The 18,260-nt window shown below is 41.4% G+C and overlaps 1 protein-coding gene across 1 annotated transcript in view; it reads right to left on the bottom strand.

Annotated features, from left to right (window-relative positions):
- Nucleotides 1–1,644: 1,644 nt before the first annotated feature.
- The window catches only part of arhgap32a (Rho GTPase activating protein 32a), a 34,546-nt gene continuing 17,930 nt past the window's right edge, over nucleotides 1,645–18,260 (bottom strand). The window contains exons 7-23 of the mRNA XM_015037595.1: nucleotides 17,084–17,170; nucleotides 16,843–16,980; nucleotides 16,004–16,096; nucleotides 14,667–14,789; nucleotides 14,472–14,549; nucleotides 13,557–13,638; nucleotides 13,295–13,444; nucleotides 12,064–12,166; nucleotides 10,305–10,449; nucleotides 9,969–10,051; nucleotides 8,919–9,026; nucleotides 8,644–8,789; nucleotides 8,332–8,545; nucleotides 7,752–7,900; nucleotides 7,579–7,653; nucleotides 6,851–7,480; nucleotides 1,645–5,513 (exon numbers count right to left, since the gene is read on the bottom strand). Of these exons, the coding sequence (XP_014893081.1) occupies nucleotides 3,340–5,513; nucleotides 6,851–7,480; nucleotides 7,579–7,653; nucleotides 7,752–7,900; nucleotides 8,332–8,545; nucleotides 8,644–8,789; nucleotides 8,919–9,026; nucleotides 9,969–10,051; nucleotides 10,305–10,449; nucleotides 12,064–12,166; nucleotides 13,295–13,444; nucleotides 13,557–13,638; nucleotides 14,472–14,549; nucleotides 14,667–14,789; nucleotides 16,004–16,096; nucleotides 16,843–16,980; nucleotides 17,084–17,170 (4,578 nt within the window). The 3' untranslated portion in view covers nucleotides 1,645–3,339. The remainder of the gene's footprint in view (nucleotides 5,514–6,850; nucleotides 7,481–7,578; nucleotides 7,654–7,751; nucleotides 7,901–8,331; nucleotides 8,546–8,643; nucleotides 8,790–8,918; nucleotides 9,027–9,968; nucleotides 10,052–10,304; nucleotides 10,450–12,063; nucleotides 12,167–13,294; nucleotides 13,445–13,556; nucleotides 13,639–14,471; nucleotides 14,550–14,666; nucleotides 14,790–16,003; nucleotides 16,097–16,842; nucleotides 16,981–17,083; nucleotides 17,171–18,260) is intronic.

Below are 18,260 nucleotides of genomic sequence, written 5' to 3' on the forward strand. Positions count from 1 at the left end.
ATGTCAAAAGAATGCTTAATAATAGCTACAAGCCACAAAACGGTAAATAAGTATAAGCCACAATGCAAAATAAAAAAATAAAACATCTGACATGTCCTAATTATATGGTACTAACCCACATTTAGCTATGTTTACTATAAAAGGAAGCAGCTAAAGCTTCATATTGTGTGTGTTTTTTTTCCAGTTCAAAGCTTACATTAAACATTTTTGGAATTATTTTTTACTGAGGGTGTTTTCTGACATATTCGAAAACTGAAAATAAAACAGAATTATGATTTTCGCTTGTACAACAACAAGAAGAAACTCAGGATTTTCCAGCCTTGCTTTCATCACTCCTCCCCGGGAGCGTGGTTTCAACTCCACAGCAGAGCACTAAAAGGCACTTACCTCATTGCACTTGGGCTTTTCAGCCTCTGACAAGTCAAAATGTTTTGTGAAAAAAGGTAAAAAGTCTAAGCAGGCCCTGTGGTTTTGGCAGAGGAAGCCAACAAAAGAGGCTCAAAGCATGGACTGCCTATCTCAGTTGATATTTTTGGTGCTGTATTGATGTTTCGGAGTTATAAACTTGTCAACGTAGCATTTTTCTGGTGTAGCATTAACATTTTTTAAATTTATGATACATGCATTGACATTTGTTACTCTACTGTTTTGTTTACATGTGGCATTATGTAAAGATATACTAATTTATGTGTCACACAATACTTTTAATTAATGTAAAAATGCACACATATACTAAGAATAAACGTGTAGAGTATTTTAGTGTGCCACATTTAGCCTTAAGGCTAATTATCACCTCTCCTTCTTGGTAGGTTGGTAATAAAATACTTGCAAGAATGAAACAAGAAGCCTGAAAGCTAAAAACACTTGGCCTAAAGAAAAGAATAAGACAAAAATGTGCAAAATTAGGCTTGGAGAATAAATCAGTAACAACATATATCGTGATAGTTACGTGACCATTAAGAATCGCACGGCATTCTGGGGGATGTAGGCCGAGGAAAGGTTTTACCTGCTCAACCTCTAATAGCCAGCTAAGCAAGTTGGGTCACATCAACTAATTCACTCTTTGGTTACTTAGCAACAACTTGTTGAGTTTCTTGATTCGTCACCGTACTCCATAACTGTTTAAAAATAATAAAAAATAAAAACGTCATGTAGTGAAGACTGCGGATAAAACAGGAAAGGTTGCACCAGCAGTTTGGTAGAATTTCAGATATTTAAAACAAAACAACAACAAAAATCAATCAATAATTATCAATATTGACTGATATTGTGATACTTTGTTAAGGCCATATCGCCCGATGTAAAACTTTAACAGGACGCTGAGTATTCATAGGTCTTACCAATCTACTTTGAAATAACCTCAAGCACATATTAAACAAATTCAACCAACTCTTTTAACTGACAATATAACTTTATTTTTTTTGTCACTAAAATAACTCGTTGTAACATGTCTTAACAGAACGTCCTCATTAACATGTTTTAAATTGATATAGCATCTTGAGTAAAACTTATGACAAAATGAATGAAACATGTTTCCATGTAAAACACCACATTGTTAAAAGTTTGTAAAGAGGAAGGATTTTTGTTCTTAATTTTATGACAAAATCACAATGCCATATAAAATACACTTTTTTTATATATATATATATATATATATATATCTAAAAGCATGAGCTGACTTGCCTTAAATCCAGCATATTTAGCCACGGTAGCTTTGACTTGAACAGAAATCATACAGCACCCACTGCTTTTAGATAACATTAAACAAGAAGAGCTTGTGTGAGCGACCCCTGAAGAGTTAGAAACCGTGAGGTTATCTTTCGATTTTTGCCCCCGAAAAGTGCCATTTAGCATTAAACAATGACTGAGCAAGCTGTTTCTTACAGAAAAAATATAAGCTTTATGTCTCCATCTATACCATGTTAAGACAATGTGTTTCATACACAGTTATCCTGAAAAGTGCTTGTTGAAGTCTGAGCAGACTGTTGGATAGAAAACAAAAAAATATACAGTACGTTGGCCACATGTTAGACGTGTGTTACTCCTATACAGTGCCGGCCAAACGTATTGGTACCCCTGCTAAAGGTGATTTAAAGCCTTAAAATAAAATTCTCTTTTTAGGGCAGCAGAATATAATCAAGCTGAATATTTTAGAGAAATTTTGAGTACATTCTTAATATGTACTCAATAGTTTTGAGAATTTATCGTTTTAAAAGTATCACTGTAGTTTTCACAGATGTACATTGCTTCCTATTTGTCTTTTGTTTGTCTCAAGGTCAGTTTGTTTCATTTTATTTTAATTTTGTTCATGCTTTCTTTCATGCTAGCCTAGCTTATTTGTTGGCTAGCATCAAACAAGCTAACGTAGCTTGTTTTTAAAACAAGCTGAAACAAGCTAGCCTAGCTTGTTTCATGCTAGCCATGCATGAAACAAGCTAGGCTAGCTTCAGTTAAAGTCCAAGTAAAATTTAGGCAACTCCACATACGTACATAAATAAGCTTTTTCAACAACAAATCAGTCTTTACATAGTTTCCAGTGGCTGTTGTTGTCCAGACTTGGTGACTCCAAGTGACTCTTTGTTGCAGTTCTTTAAGATGCTCTCACAATGTTTCCTTTTCTAACAAAGTTTGCTGGCTTATTAATAAAATGCGTTTAGAAAAATTAGGAAATGAATGGGGTTTTGTGGAAACTTAATTGTGTGTCTTTGATGTGTGTCTTGTTTCTGATGTGCTCTTGTGTAAAACAGTCTACGTATGTTGGGATCAAGAAATTCAAAGCGTTCTGCTGTGTCGTCACCCTCTCAACCGTGATTTCTTTGAACATTGTGTATGTGGCCTAATTAAAGGTTAGTATTGTGGAGTAATATTATGCTTCTGCAATAAAATCTATATTTATTTTCTAGTTTCTTTTCCACATCTTTATTAGGGGTACCAATATATTTGTCCAAATCTGTAAGTATATTACATTTTTTAAAAAGTTATTTTATACACATTCCTTAAAAATCATGTTATTAAATCACATGAATTTACCTTGTTATCCCTTGTTATATAGTCGAAACATATATACTTTTTTTTTCCTCAAACATGCTTCTTACACCTATTTCCAAATGTTAAATGTTAAAACAATCAGTTTGTTCCCGTTAAACTTTTCTGGAAGCTAATGTAACAAAAAAGTACCAACGGCACAGTCCTCACCGTCAGCCTCGCTTCACACTTCTTTTAGCAGCTCGTAAAGGTTAAAAACAAAAAGCGGTCTGTCGGTCTGCCTGAGGATAAAGTGCAGGTGTCCTTTGGCCCCAACATGGAATCAGATATAAAAGCAGTGGTTTAAGATCACTCTTAGACCCCAGCTTCTGATCTAAGAGCGGGGTGATAAAAAGCCTCGTGACCCAGGACATTGGACAGGAGTCTCTGTCCGTGCGGAGACATGCAGCTCTGGCCAGGTAAATATCCAGCGGCTGCTTTGCTGGATCTGGTGGATTTAGATCTTGGCGAGGCGTAATACCCCTCCATGTGGTCGTAGTGTGTGGGCTTGACTTTAGTGCTCTGAGTCCGTCTGCTGAGGTGCGTGGGGAAGGGTTCCAGATGTTCGGGATCCAGGGGAGATTTGGAGTGGTAATGATAGTAGTGACGATGTTCTCTGGTGCTCTGCGAGCGCACCGGTCTTCTCAGGATGCTGGGTTTCGCAGCGCTAGCCAGCACTGATGGATTCTGTTCAAAGCCTCTCGTTTGGCATCGGTGAGTGTGCTCGATGCTTTTCAGGTTGGGGCAGCCTCGTTCTGGCAACGAGGGGACTTTGCGGAGGAGTGGCTGCCTTGAGTAGCCCTCTTTGATATGAATCCGTCTCATCGGCCCAAATTCTGCGCCAGACCGTTGGCCATAGCTTTGCCTGCTTTGCCTGGACACCTCGGGGTATTCTTGCTGAGACCTTATTCTTGGGATGGTTGGCGATATGGCCACGGCTGTTTGGCTGTCCACGTTGTGGGCAGAGAGGAGGTTGGCGTTTCCGGGGTCTGACTTACTCCTTGTGTGCAATATGTCCCTTGGTGAGTCTGGGGCCTCACAGGGAGACAAGGAGTGGTACGTGCTTTTGTGTCTCTCTTGCTGAACTGGTTGATACACAACCCTTTCAAAAACCTCTGCATCTCGAGCCTCATAAACCACAGTGTCTCTGCTTTCTATGTAAAGCTCCCTATTCACGGGAGAGGCGTGGCGTGGAGAGTAGTTGTAGTAATCCGACTGATCACCTTCCCTTGTGGAGTGGACTGTGTAGGTCTGATGGCGATGGATGCCACTTTGCCGACGGGGATCTATGAAATAACGAGGTCTTGGATCTCCCGAACTTGAGTCGGAATAGGGGCCATAGTGGTGTTCTGGGTGTACGTTCTCAAACTGTGTCCGTCCAGGCTTCAGGCCGGCCTGGATTCGCTCTGGATATGGCACTTCAGGGCTCAGTTTCTGCTCCACATAAAGCATGGAGTCAATCGGCAGGATTTCTGTGTTCGCCAGCTCGTAATGACTGATCTGTGGGGAATGAAAAGAGTGTGCCCGCCGGATGGCCGGGTTTCTCACTGCCCTGTCCTCGGAGCTCTGCCATTGCCCCTGCTGCCTGTGGAAGTCACCCTGGTAGCGCTTGTACTGAGGTGACAGCGGTTGTCTCAAACCTAGAGAGCTGTAGCGGCTCTCTGACGACTGCCTGTACAGGCCTTTATGCGCAGAGAGGTGCGGCGGCAGAGCGCTGGGCCGAGGGTAGTGAGGCGTAGGTGTTCGACCTGAATGAATCGGCCGGTGATGGTACTGCTGCTGCTGCTGATGATGATGATGGTGATTACTGAAGACATCCTCAAGCATGCCAGGAGGACTGTCGTCCTCTGGGCTGTAGGGATGGGCCGAAGAGGTCTGGAACTGTCTTGGGAAGACCTCTTCGATAGAGGCAGGCATCGACGACTCCGCCAGGACAGATCTGAAGTTAAAGGCATCCACAGAGTCCATGTTGGCATACACGGGAGAGGCTGGCGGGCTCCTTGCTGAGCCGATAGGCTGGCAGGGCGTCGAGACTCCAACACTCTGGTAAGTGTGATGTTCCTGTTTGACCTCCGACTCTCGTTCCTCTCTGTGCTCCCTCCCTTCAGTGCTGCCTTCCTCCAAACTCCCCGACCCGAGCGGGCTGACGTTAGGGGTGAAATTGCACACGCTTTCTTGACTGTCGGCAACCTGCAGCGGCTCCGGGTAGAGGTGCGAAGGCGAGAACTGGCCAGGGTGAAGGCAGCGGTGGGCCTCTGCAGCCGCTTGCCACTGGGAACCGTGAGGACCGCGGCACTCCTGAGGATGCACTTTGACGTCAAGAACGGAGGGTCGTTGTGGCCTGCAGTCGTGTGCATGGCTTCTTCTTTGGGACGCGTTGCTGGCCTTCTGGGCAGATTCCGCCAGGGCCAAAGCCAACTTGCGCGCAGCACTCATCGAGGGAGGGTGAGGAGGGAGAACAGAGACTGAACTCATAAGTCTATCTGTTCCTGGGGAGGGATAAGACAAACAACGCTACAGTATGACAGGACAAACAAAGCTATGGTAAGACATGATGGGACAAGACACAAAAGCTTTCATAAGAAACTAGAGTGCATTAAAATTTGCATGCTTACTAACTATACAGATACGGATATAAAAAGGAATAAAGAACATGCCTTGCATATTTACTGAGACCACTTAAACCTTTTCACATTTTGTTCTGCAACAAAAATAACAACCTTGGTGTTGGTGGGGCAAATATGTTTTAAAATTATTTTACAAGTACACATTTTTATTGCAATTCCAGCTGCAAGTCTTTAGTCTCCTGTGCAGAGGCTAAATGTTGCTAGTGCTTTTTTGTAAAATAGCTCAAGCAATTTTTAAGTCCAGCCTAAGATACTTTGTTGAATTTAGGTATGGATTTTGATTGGGCCATTCTAACACATTAATATTTTTAGATATGATCTATTCAATTGTAGTTCTGGTTATACTTTGCTTAAGGTCTTTGTCCTGCTGGAAGGGGAACCTTCACAAATCTTTTGCAGCTGCAAAGAAGTTTTATAAAACCTACATGACAAACGTTTAATGGAACTTCCTTCAGTCGCCAGGTCCACATATTCTCTCACGTTAGATGTGGATATCTGTGTCACTATGGGCTTCTTGGGTGCTTCTATGAATAATGTGATCCTTGTTTGTTGCAGATCTGGCATTTGTGCCGTCCTCTTTCAATGAACAAGGCTCTGTAACATGGTCAAAGTTTGGATTTTGAAACTTACCTACTCTTTAAATTTTTCCACAACTTTATCTGTGATCTGTCTCGTGTGTGTTCACAGAATAACTGGATTTAGACCAATAAACCGATATCCGATATTTACCAGCATAATATGCATTATATTTAATTCAATACTCTTTCAACACCTTAAGAAAACGACCACACTGCTGGCTTTAACACTGCTTCTCTGCTTCAGTTAAATTACCCACAATCCTGCGCTGCATCATTATCACTGACCGACCTCCTTCCCTAAGCCATTCTAGGAACAAACGGCAGCAAGATGGAAATAAATATTGGTTGTTAATATTGGCTCTGTTTCATTTATTTTAGAGTTTCCAATATGCTACAAAATTACTAATATCCTAGCCGATACCGATGTTAGTACCGATATATCGTGCATCCCTAAAATAAATGTACCGGTAAAGATTTTGAAAAATTATTTTTTCTCGGATAAAAATACATTTAAAACATATTCAAACTTTGTGTTTGTAACAGTACAAAATGTGAAAAAGCTTAGAGGGTTTGAATAGATCTGAAAGGCACAGCACAGATTTAGGATATTGAGAAACTAACCTGGATCAGGGAGGTTCTGGGCAGACTGACTGAGGTCTGTCACGCCGGACGCCTGACTCGCCGTGTTGATGGGGCTGCTGTGCTGAAACAACGCTCTCGGCTGTTTCCCGTCTGCTGCCGAAGCCTCGCACTTGTCCACGTTGGGAGAAGAAGAAGGCACGGGAGTCTGACCATCTGCCAGCATTTTTAATGATTTCTTCCTCACTTTGGGCGAGAGGTGCTTCAAGGCGACTTTTTTTCCACTTTTGCACAGAACCGGGCTGTCGTCCGGAGACCGCGAGCAGCCGACGTTGTTCTGGGAGGAGACGGGTTCAGATTCGTTGGGGCACCCCGCGCTCTTCTTCCGCCTGCTGCCGCGATGCATCGCGGGAGTCTGGCTGCACTGGAAAGACATGGGGTCGAAGTCTAAGGTCGAGATGCCTGCAGCCGGCGGGGAAAGGTCGAGGTCGTCCTCTGAGTAGTGAGGGGAAACGGCTGCGCGGCCTCGGTCGGCGCTGCGTTTACTGTCGTTCAGCTGGTGAGCACGGCGGTCGTCTTTGTTTCTGGAGTTGTGCAGGTCGTCCCTGCTGGCGGCAGAAACGGCTTCGCTGGTCGAACGAGGTCTGAGGGGACGGTAACTCGGAGGCCCTCCTGGGTTGCATAGAAACAAAAAATATACATTTATTTATATAAATGTAAGCTGCTGAGAGCTCAGTGGAAGATTTTTTTATCATCTCCGGAAAGATTACCTCCTAAATTTTGCAAAGAAGTGAGAGATTCTTCACTTTTAGTGGACCGCAGTGTGCCGCTATCTCCTCGTCCTCCTGCAAGAAAAAAATTATTCTGGATAAATCACACAACTTCCAAGATATCCTATAAAAAAAAAAAATAAAAAAAAGCTGTGGCTCCACAGCAAACTGACCTGGCAGTGCTATGCTCTTTATCTCATTTGGTTCACTGGGGTGTCGCTTTAGTTTACGCTTGGACACGGAGTGGGACTTGCCCAGGTGGAAAAAGGACAGCCAGTTCCCCACAGGAGACTTCTTCGACTTCACTAGAGGCCGCTTGCCACTGTGACACAGAGAACAAATCGTATTTAACGCTTGACCCTGAAAGTGTGCTGTGAAGTCTCAAGAATATCAAGGACAAAATGGTTCTGGCTGTTGCTTAGGCAACATTTTTATTTTTGTTTAGTCAAGGAAGTTGAAGGGTTTCTGCAGGTTTCACCGACTCAAATTTAAGACCTATATCCACAGAAATGTACTAGCTTCATCCAACCAAGTGGTGATAAATTTGCCTAGCTAGCTGCTGGCTTGTTATCAGTAGCTTCAACTGTGTCAGGTTTCACCAGAGACATGAAGACAGATTGGGACATGCTCATTAAGGAGTTCATTCAGTCATTTGATTCATCAAGCAAGGACACAACTAAAACAGAAGAGCTAGCTCTGACTAGCTAGCTAGTAGGAGAACTAGTATTTAAAGAGATTTTTTTTCAACTCTACCTCTCCATTGGCAGTTCGATGACGGTGTGAAATTTTCCCAGTAGAGCTTCGGGTCCCTCCCCGACCTCGATGTAGTCGCTGTGGGAGAGGCAGGGGGTTGTGGCTGGAGATCCGAGCTGCGTCTGGGTCCGAGCCTGGGCCTCCTCTAAAGACAGCAGCTTTGTGGACGGGGAGCAAACCATAAGAGACTTTGGTCTTGATAAGGTGTTGTTACCTAAGATTGATACACACACATGCACACACACACACACATTAGCACAGATACATACACGCATTTTGTTTTCCATTTCTTTATCCCTTAAAAATCCCTACCAGTGCTTTCTCTTAAAATAGAATTTAACTTTGTGCTGAAAAGGGACTCCGTGTTGTTGAGGATGAACTCCACCACCACCGACTGGATCCGCACCTCCATGAAGGCCGCCGTGCCACTAAAGCAGGCCGACTCAATCTGTCTGGACCTGAAACGGAGCACAGCGCGACCTAGTTCAGCGCTCGGCACCACTGAGATGTGCCCCAGTTCGCCGCGGCGGAGCGGCCAAAAGGAAGCGGTGAAATTTCCGACTGCGTCGCGGCCGAGATACAGTCACCTGAGGAGGTTCGGCGCCCAGACAATGGCCAGGTTTTTAGTGTGCATGTTGGTGACAGAGCTGAAGGTGGCCAAACGGGAAAGGTGCCTCATGAGGTACTCCAGCGTCCTGCGGATGTAAAAAGAAACCCTCGTGTCTGAGATCGTTCACTATTGCTCTCTAACAAACCTGTGAGGCATTCACAGAACAACTGTTGGTGATTAAATAAAACAGAAGTGAGCTCCATGTATTTGATTAGTCAGTTGAACTGGATCTTATTTACACTCACCAACTATTTTTGGTAGATATCCTAGTACACTTGATATAAGACAAAACTAACTTACAAATAACTTTTCAGCAAGAAACAAGATATTTCCCCACACTGCATCCTACTGAAAAGTTAGTTTACAAGTGTAGTAAAATATTTCCACTAGAAACCAGACAAAAAAAATACCTGGTTAAGATGCTCATATAATTCACAATGCACCGATATTCTCTCAGTTAGTAGATCTTAAAATATGTAAGGTCTTTTTAGATGGGTAAGAGTTTATCAAGGAGATATGACTACCAATGCCCATCAGTTTTTTATTAAGATTTTTATTTAGAAACGATTTTCAAAAACATTCAATCATTTTCATTTAAATTTACAATTTTGACTGATTTGTGTTTGCCTATTATACCTAATCTCAACGTAAAATGATAAAGTTTGTGGTCATAATGTGGGAAAAAAAATAATGGAAAAAAGTTGGAGAAATTTAAATACTTCTCTCAGGGCACTACGAGTGTCGGCAGTGGTTAATGGAAGAAGCTCATATAATTCACGTTGAACCGATATTCTCTCAGTTACTAGATCTTAAAATATGTCTGATTTGCTCTAGTGAATGGATGTCGGGAGAGAAAATGACAGAATTTAGCAGCTTAGGGGAGGATGACCTGAGCTTGGCAAGATAAAGATCAAGATTAAGCAGAAAAACACGAGTTAAGCAAAGTGCCTTTCACCAAAATCAGAATCTAAAAATGATCCATTCCACTTACTGACAGCAGGGGGCAGCAGTGAGCTGTAAATCTGACCTGTAATGAGGAGGCGGCAGCTGCTGGATGACATTGTGGATTTTTACCAGCCTCTCCTCGTCTGTGGCTGCAGACACAGCTTCCTGTGACGAAACGGAGGACAAAAGCACGGAGTCTAACAACCGAAGCAGACGAGTTAATCTGACTCTCGGCTTCAAAGCGGTTCTTGGAAAGCTTGTCACAATGCAACGACCTCATTTTAAGCAGCACTTTGAAAATGAGATAAATGTCTCTTTCATTCAATCAATCAAGGAGCGACCAGAAAGACGTTGCCTGCACATCGACTGACACAAAGCTGAATCAGCTCCCGTGCAATTTTTTAAGGACTGTGCTCACCGAGAACCGGTCGTAGAGCTGGTAGGTGAGCAGCGGGTTGGGCAGCTCTCTGAAGTACAGCTTGCACAGGGAGCCCACAGAGTGGATGTCCTGTTGGAACAGTTCTCGGCTCAGGTCTGGGATCTGCTCAGAGTCAAACTCGTGCCTGGAGACGGAACAGAAACACAAGAACCCATTCGGACATAAAATATTGAATTATTGTCTCCACAATAACAGAAAAATGAGCAATTCCTTCTTCTGTATCTCAATAATAATAAAACAGAAGTCATTGTATTTAAGAGATCAAACTATTTCTTCGGATGTCATGAACACTTTACTTCCTGTAAAGTGTACAGGACGTAAAGTGTACTTTATAGGAAGTAAAGTGTACTTTACAATACATTGACGTAAAAGTCTATGTTTTATCTTGCTATATTTATTTAGTTCTTACCAAACTAAAGCCTTAAAAAATGCTGAACAGATTATGAAAGCTTTCACACCTGAAAAAGATTAAATGGAAAAATTATTCAACTTCAATTTTCACTCCCTCAAAAAGATTTTCCTTTGTTACAGGACAGATTTTAAGGCTATTCACTTGTTTTTAAGTTTATAGGTGGTCTTTTCCCATCATTCTTAAAGGATCTTTTAAATAATTATAAATTACTATCCCCACTAGCGTAAAATCCTTTTGCCCTGAGATGTTTCTAGATACAAATGAAAAAGAGGTGATCATAGCTATCATCAAAAATCAAGAATAATTTACAAAGTCACGTAAAAGCTTTTTACTTTTAATTTTATCTTTATGTTTTATTACAATTACAAAATCAATTTTTTATCATGTTCTTATCGCACCTAAGCAAATATTCCTACTGTCACGAGTTTATTGTCCTGGTTTTCTTTTGCAGCATTTCATACATATTTGTTTTTGTGCAGTAAAATAAATCTGACACTGACATTAACTGAATGATTTATTACAAAATGTGTAAATAGAAAAACAATAAATCCATAAAATCCCTTCGAAACAAAAAAAGACCATCAGATCTTCAACATGTCTACATCTTTGCGTGTGCCGTATTTCCTGAGCTGCTAGAAGGAGGCGTGACGCGGCGAGAGCCGAGCTTTTCCCATTAAGCTTTTTGATTGGCTGCCCAACCCCATCAGCTCATGTGCCGCTCAATTTATCCACTGATGGGAGTTTGTTTTATGGAAGCAGCAAAAAATACAGCAACGCTCTCAGAAGCTGCACAGCGTTAATCAGATTTCCATTGATAGATTGGGGGGGAAAAATCTACTTAAAAGCACTAAAAGTTAAAGACTTGGACAGCAGGCTCTTCAGCACACTGCACACTTTATATTTATTTATTTAACATATCAATATATCTGCAATCGTACCAAAGTGCCACATTTAAAGGATACAAATAAATAAACCTGAAAATACATGCAGTTAAGAAGTAAAAAAAAAAAACTAAAATAATAATCACATTTTGTGAATAATAACTGCGTTCTTCAACTAAATGTGCAATTCAGTAAAATAAAATAATAAAAAAATACTCTGAAGTTTCCAGTTGTAATATATTCATACCGTGTGTAATTATTTCCGTGTTTTTATAAATATTTAATGGTTCCTTTTACTGCAGTGCACCAGGAGCAAATTCAGCTCAACAAATGAATCCTGGCATCTGATTGGCTTCAGTCCAACCAGAAGCCCCGCCCCCTGACACCGACAGGGAAGGACTGCTGATACAGACTTTCTATGGTGAAGTAGAGAGGAAGCACAAACCTCAGTTTCTGGATGTTGGAGGAAATCCCTGAGAGTCTGTAGATCCCATCCACGACGCCGATCTTCTCGATGAACTCTGCACAACTTTTAACGACCTGCGGGACTGAAGGACATAAAGGCGAGACGCAACGTTCAGCCATTTTGTCTGTGTCTTCTAAAAACATCTTGTTGGGTACAAAAAGATGACATCTTCTGCGTTCTACATTCTCCACACTAATTATTTAAAGTTTTTTCGGTAACACCTTATTCAAAGGAGTGTGCATAAGACTGATATTACACTGTCATAAACATGACAGAACAACGGACACGAACATGAAGGCGTTTTCATGAATGTTTATGACTGTTGTCATGAAATGTCTTTTGGTAAATAATGACACTCTGAATGCAGAGTTGCATTAAAAGTTGCATTAAAAGTCAATTAGAAGAATCAACTTTGCATTAAAAGTATTATTTACAGATTTTTTTATGAAATGAAAACCGACGTGTTGAACAATGGCAGACTGCAGATTCGATAAAAACCACAAAGAGGTTTGTTTCTGGAGAATCCTACAATAAACAAGCCTCAGGCTGTAAATACCAGAACTCCCAAATGTTTTTACATTATTCATCACATTTCTTCAAACACGCAAGTGATTCTAATTCGATTAAAATAAAAATAAGGACAAACAATTTTAAACGCTGCCAAATCTTACCAAGTATTTTTGCCTAGTTTCAGTTAATAAGGCAAATCTAACTTGCATGTAACTTTTCAGCAAGACATAAGAGCTTGTTTAAAGTCAATTATTTCTTAATATTGATGGGAAAACAACCAGTTTCACTGGTAGATTATTTCACTCTTAAGACATTTTTTCCCATGTTATTAGTGAAATAATCTGTCAATTTTCCCATCAATGTTAAGGAACTATTTACTCAAAACAAACTCCTTTATCTTGTTAAAAATGTACTTGTTAGTTACTTTAGTCTTATTTCAATCATACTAAGATATTTATACTAGAACAATGGTTGATATGAACATTATGGAGCTAAATAAATCTGGAGAATCATGATGTTAACGTGAGACAAGATGATCTTGAATCAGTAGCTGAGAATTTACTCAGCGACTTCATTTTTGTTTCAGCATGGATGATTTTGCTTATACTGAAACAACAAAGTATTTCAAAAACAGGTTCTAAACCAGACTAACCTGGCATTAGTCTGTTTTTATTAAGTTAAAGCGTGTGGGATATTCTACCGTCGTGTCCTGAGTTGTGGAGATGCTCCCCCAGGTCGCAGCCAAACACTCGCTCCCTGAGGATCCCGCGCTGCCGCAGCTTCTGCGGCGGCGGCCGAGACTTCATGAACGACCTCAGGAAGGTCACCAGCTTCCCGTGCTTCTTGCACACTGAATGCGCACGAAAACACACACGGGAGCCACGTTACAAAGGAACCTGACTCAGATCCCGGTGAGCGAGTCTCTGAAAACTGGCCACGTCCCAACGCACACCGACTAGTACCTGGCTTTGGCACTGAGTTTTGAACGCTGGGTGGGATCTTCTCGTTTATCAGCTCCACGCAGTCGCAGGGGAAGAACCCGACCTGCAGGAGGAGAGGCGGAGAAGAGAGCGAAGAGGTACAAACGTAGTGAGTGACGAGTGGGGAGAGGCGATGCTGAAAAAGAGGTCAAGAAAAACCTCAGACTGAGCATTGTTGATATTCATGACTGAATCAAACTTTTGAGGTTTGAACAAACTTTCCCAACTAAACTAAACCTTTTTTAAGCTGATCTGTGCTGATCTCATCACTGGTTTACTGCCATCTCTGAAGACGACCTATGAAGTTTGTTTTTCAAGTAGCACGATCAATTTTCACTTTCTTTTCAGATTTAGAAAAGCTAAAATACTAACAGTTTGGATCCAATTTTGCAACATCAAATGTTTTTTTGCGTATTCTTTTAAGCTTTATTTTGAAAAACCAACATAAACCCTTTTATATTTTTTCAGTTTACTTCCATTGGTAACATGATAAGAAATATTGAGGCTTTTATTTTAGAAAGCATCTTTAAGGCTGCACTTTATAAAATAAAAAGAATAAATAAAAGAGTTGTGATTGGTTCTGGATTTCTGCAAATGGCCGGGAGGAAATAGAGGAAATACATTTTTTACCACATTTTTTTGTTTCATATTGTACTATGATGACATGATTTAACAAATATAATTATTATTATTATTTTACAAAAATTACATTCGATTTTTCAAGACTCGTTTAGCTCCAGGAATTTTTTTTTTTTAATAATCTATGAAAACTTGAGGATATTATTTTGAGAAATAATTTTGCTTTGTTTTATTTCAAGTGTAATAAGATTTTTCCAGTAGAATCCAGACCAAAGGTACTCTAGGACTTTGTGTGTTTTCCCACAGCAGAAGGTTTACCTGGAAGCCATGCTTCCCTCTCCACCAGCCCGTGTCTTCTTTAGGCGGCATGTCGATGACAGACACAATATCCCCGACCTAGATCAGAAAGAGCTCTCTCTATGACGCTCATCAAAACTAAATGCAAAAATATGCAGAAAAAAAACATACACCTAACAGACTGGTCCACGCCTGAGCATGTTTCTGTCTCCTTACCTCGAAGGTTAACTCGTCGGTGGCCTGAGCCGTGTACCGTTTGGTGACGTGGGCGGCAGCGATGGCGGGGACGTTGATCGAAGCTTCTTCAGAAACCAGCAGATGGTTGCCCTTGTTGTCGATCTAAAAATAAAGACAGCAGAGATGCTGTTGGCACATCTTACGCCCAAAAAGCCAGAGCAGGGAGTGGGAGCTGGTCACGATTTATCATGAGACGACGGATGAAAGAGAAGCAGAGAACAATGGAAAGTTAAAAATGTTTTGTTTTTGCCTCCACTTGAGCTTCCAGCGTTTTTAATGTCAGTGGAAAGTAGAGCAGGTGAATTGGCCCCAATGTTCTGTCTGTTTGTGTGTAACGTGAAGGATGTACTTTTTTTTACTTATGTTTTTAGAAATCAGATATCTGCTTTGCTGCCAGTGGTGCTGCCGACTTTTGTAACGCATAAAGACAGTTACAAAGTCGGCCTTCTGTCACCTGAAGAACATCTCCAGGATTAAAGGACGAATGTCGCAACAAAGAGAAACTCATATAAAATCTAACTGATTACAGTGTCCTCACATTCTGCCTACAAAAATCAATAAGAAAACTGCAGCTGATCCAGAACGCTGCTGCTCACGTTCTGACTAAAACCAGGAAGATAGACCACATAACACCAGTTTTAAAGTCGCTACACTGGCTCCCTGTAGCTCAGAGAATAGACTATAAAATACTGTTGTTAGTTTATAAATCACTGAATGGTTTAGCACCACAGCAGATCTTTAATACATTAAAGATCTGTATTAAAGATTCAGCTCCTTTTTGGAACTTCAGAGTATGAAAAACATACAACTCCAAAAATAACTTCAGATGAGAATCAAACATGTAAATACAAAGCCAACCCCACCGGTTAGATAAGTAAGATCAACTGAACTCTGAACACATTTGCACAGTGCTTGAAATTTGCTACAGAAGCTTCACTTTCTGTCACCGATCATTAGCTTGCTACTTGAAAGTCGCCAGAAAAAGCTGCACACCTCTTTTTTTTTTCTTGACACCAGTGCTGTTTGTCTGCTTCTCACACTGAGGCAAACACTCCCTGCCTTATGAACCAGTGCAGTAATTAAGTATTTGACTCAACATTTAAAAAAAAAAAAAAGAGCTACACTGCAAAATGTAGAAGGATGTACTTTGGCACGGATGTGTAGGATTCCCAGCAGGGAATAACAATTCCTTCATCTTATCTGCGATATATTCCAACCATAATCTAATTTTACTGACTGTTCCTTAGATAAACATCAGTCATGTTAGCGTTTCAGATCATCACAACGGAAAAGCACAATAAAAAAAGAACTCCTACCTCCATCCATGTTAACACAGGACCACAGTTGATTTTGTTGTCCGCGATGGCAGAGAAGCGTGACAGGTAGCTAGTCAGCATTGTGGTGACTGACTGAAAGGAGACAAAAATAAAATAAAATAAAAAAGATAGACCTCAATAAAGCTCCAAAAATAAACATGACGTCACACAAGCCAGCAGAGGTACAAGAATTTCTGCAAACGAATTCATGCTCTTGTATTTTGCTTTGTTTTTATAATGTTACAGCCACAAACTTCAAAGTTTTTCATCAATATTTAAGTACTGCTTTGTTGTGAAGTGGAAGGAAGTGATACACTGTCTTCAAGTTTTTCTTCTTTTTTTTTTCCAAATAGGTCAATATTTAGAGAAAAAAATGTTCACTACAATGACAGCTGAAAGTTTATTAGGGTCTACTTTTTCCCTTCCTCTTCCCAAAATAAGTCAGGCTCGGTCAGGTTCAGCTTCTTTGAACACCAGTTTTAGTGTTAAACTCTGTCTTTTTAAATAATTATTTGCATGGCATTAGGATTATTATGCAAACAAATGTAATTGTTGGTGCTGCCTCTTGGACTCCAAAGGACTCACTTGTTTTTGTCTTTTATCTCAATCCTGGTTAAATGAAGGTAAAAATAATAATTCAAAAGCTGAATTTGGACTAGGCCGTTGAATACGCTTTGGACTGGTAGATGTGTCTGCTGAAGACAGTAATGCCCCAAAAAATCAGCAGTGAATCTCTACAACTCTTCTAAAATAAATACATAAAAAAATGGAGATTATATCTAAATGGAGGAAAAAGTTTCAAAGGTGCATGAATGCTTTCATGAATGTGGAGACGATACCTCAACAGTGTCCTCTAAGGTGTCGTAGCGTGGCAGTTCGGTGAGTTGGGAGTAACGGCGGTCGTAGATGCACAGGTGCAGGTGTTTGTCCAGCACTCGGAAATCCTCGTAGGATCTTTTCACCAGCCAGTTTCGAGCCTGACGGGGACGACGCAAAGCAAATCAGGACCAAACCGAAGCGAAAGCGCCTGCTGCTTTTGGGAGAAGCCAGAGCACCACTCGGATATTCAAGTAATGTTACCTGGCAAGTGATCTGGACGAGAAAGACGAGTTCTTTGGAGTCCAGACCGGGCTTCGGTCCCTCGCTTTGCCCCTCTGCCAAGGCCAACTGCACAGGGAGACAAACAGGAGGAAGGAGACACAGAGGAGCTTGGATTGAGGATGGAGCATAAATAATAGATGAGTATGATACAAAACCCCTCTCTGTTTTTGGGACTGGGCTACTAAAAGTGCATCGTGTCCCATATTAATACTGGATTTACCACTTACATCGGATGCCTGGCGTTTCATGCTGCAGTTTTAAATGCTTAGCAGATTTCATTTTTTTTCTTCTGCGAAATTATAGATGATAGGAAATCAACCCTTAAAGAGACCAAAGACGTAAATGAAGAATTGACTTCAGAGGCCTCCGTGCTGAGGAAGTTTTGGTTATTTATAACTGTTAGCAACCCGTCCAGATACACTGTTACACAACATGCAGCGACCTAGTTACGACAAACCAAACCGATGAAGAGAAATTTGTTGTTGAGTGAGTCATTACGGTCAAAACGTAGTTCACCGCAACGCTTTCTTTTTTTTTTTCCTAGTCCAAACTACAAAGCTAATTAAGCTGTGGAGAGGCTGAAAAGGTCAGTGGTCCAGTGATGGGAGAGAGAAGAGGGCAGATTTAGAGAAATACAGAGAAATTATGAAAATATTAGGCAACAATGCAGCTTTTTTTCTCCCACACTCTCTCTCTCTAAGTAAAAAGCATCTCCACCATTTTCCCCCAGAAATATGCCCCACATCAAACAACTAACCCACCGTCACGTCACGGGCCTCGTTCAGGTTACCTCCTGCTAGAGCATCTCAGATGTCCGACAGCGGATGAAGTAAGAGCTTCCTCTTTGTGTGTGGGACCACAGCGAGCTCCTCAGAGCAAACAATAAAAAAAAGAAAAGAAATAGCCAAATCTAGGCTGAGAGCAGAAGGGTTTAAAGGTTCTCCTGACTCGCCCGTTTCTCGTCCTAACAACAACAACGTTGCACGCGAGAAGCTTATTTGCAGAGCAACCAGCACCGGTGTGCTACAGAAAGCAGAGAAAACGAGACGCTGATGCTTTCCCTCTGCTCCCTGCCTCCTTTCCCCCCCCCCCCCCCCCCCCCCCCTTTTCCTCCCCCCTCCCCCCTTCTCCTTCCCCCCCCCCCCCCTTCCCCTCT

The sequence above is a fragment of the Poecilia latipinna genome, unplaced genomic scaffold, assembly GCF_001443285.1.
Source record: "Poecilia latipinna isolate Pla-1442-1.1 unplaced genomic scaffold, P_latipinna-1.0 Scaffold1, whole genome shotgun sequence".
NCBI classification, from domain to species: domain Eukaryota; kingdom Metazoa; phylum Chordata; class Actinopteri; order Cyprinodontiformes; family Poeciliidae; genus Poecilia; species Poecilia latipinna.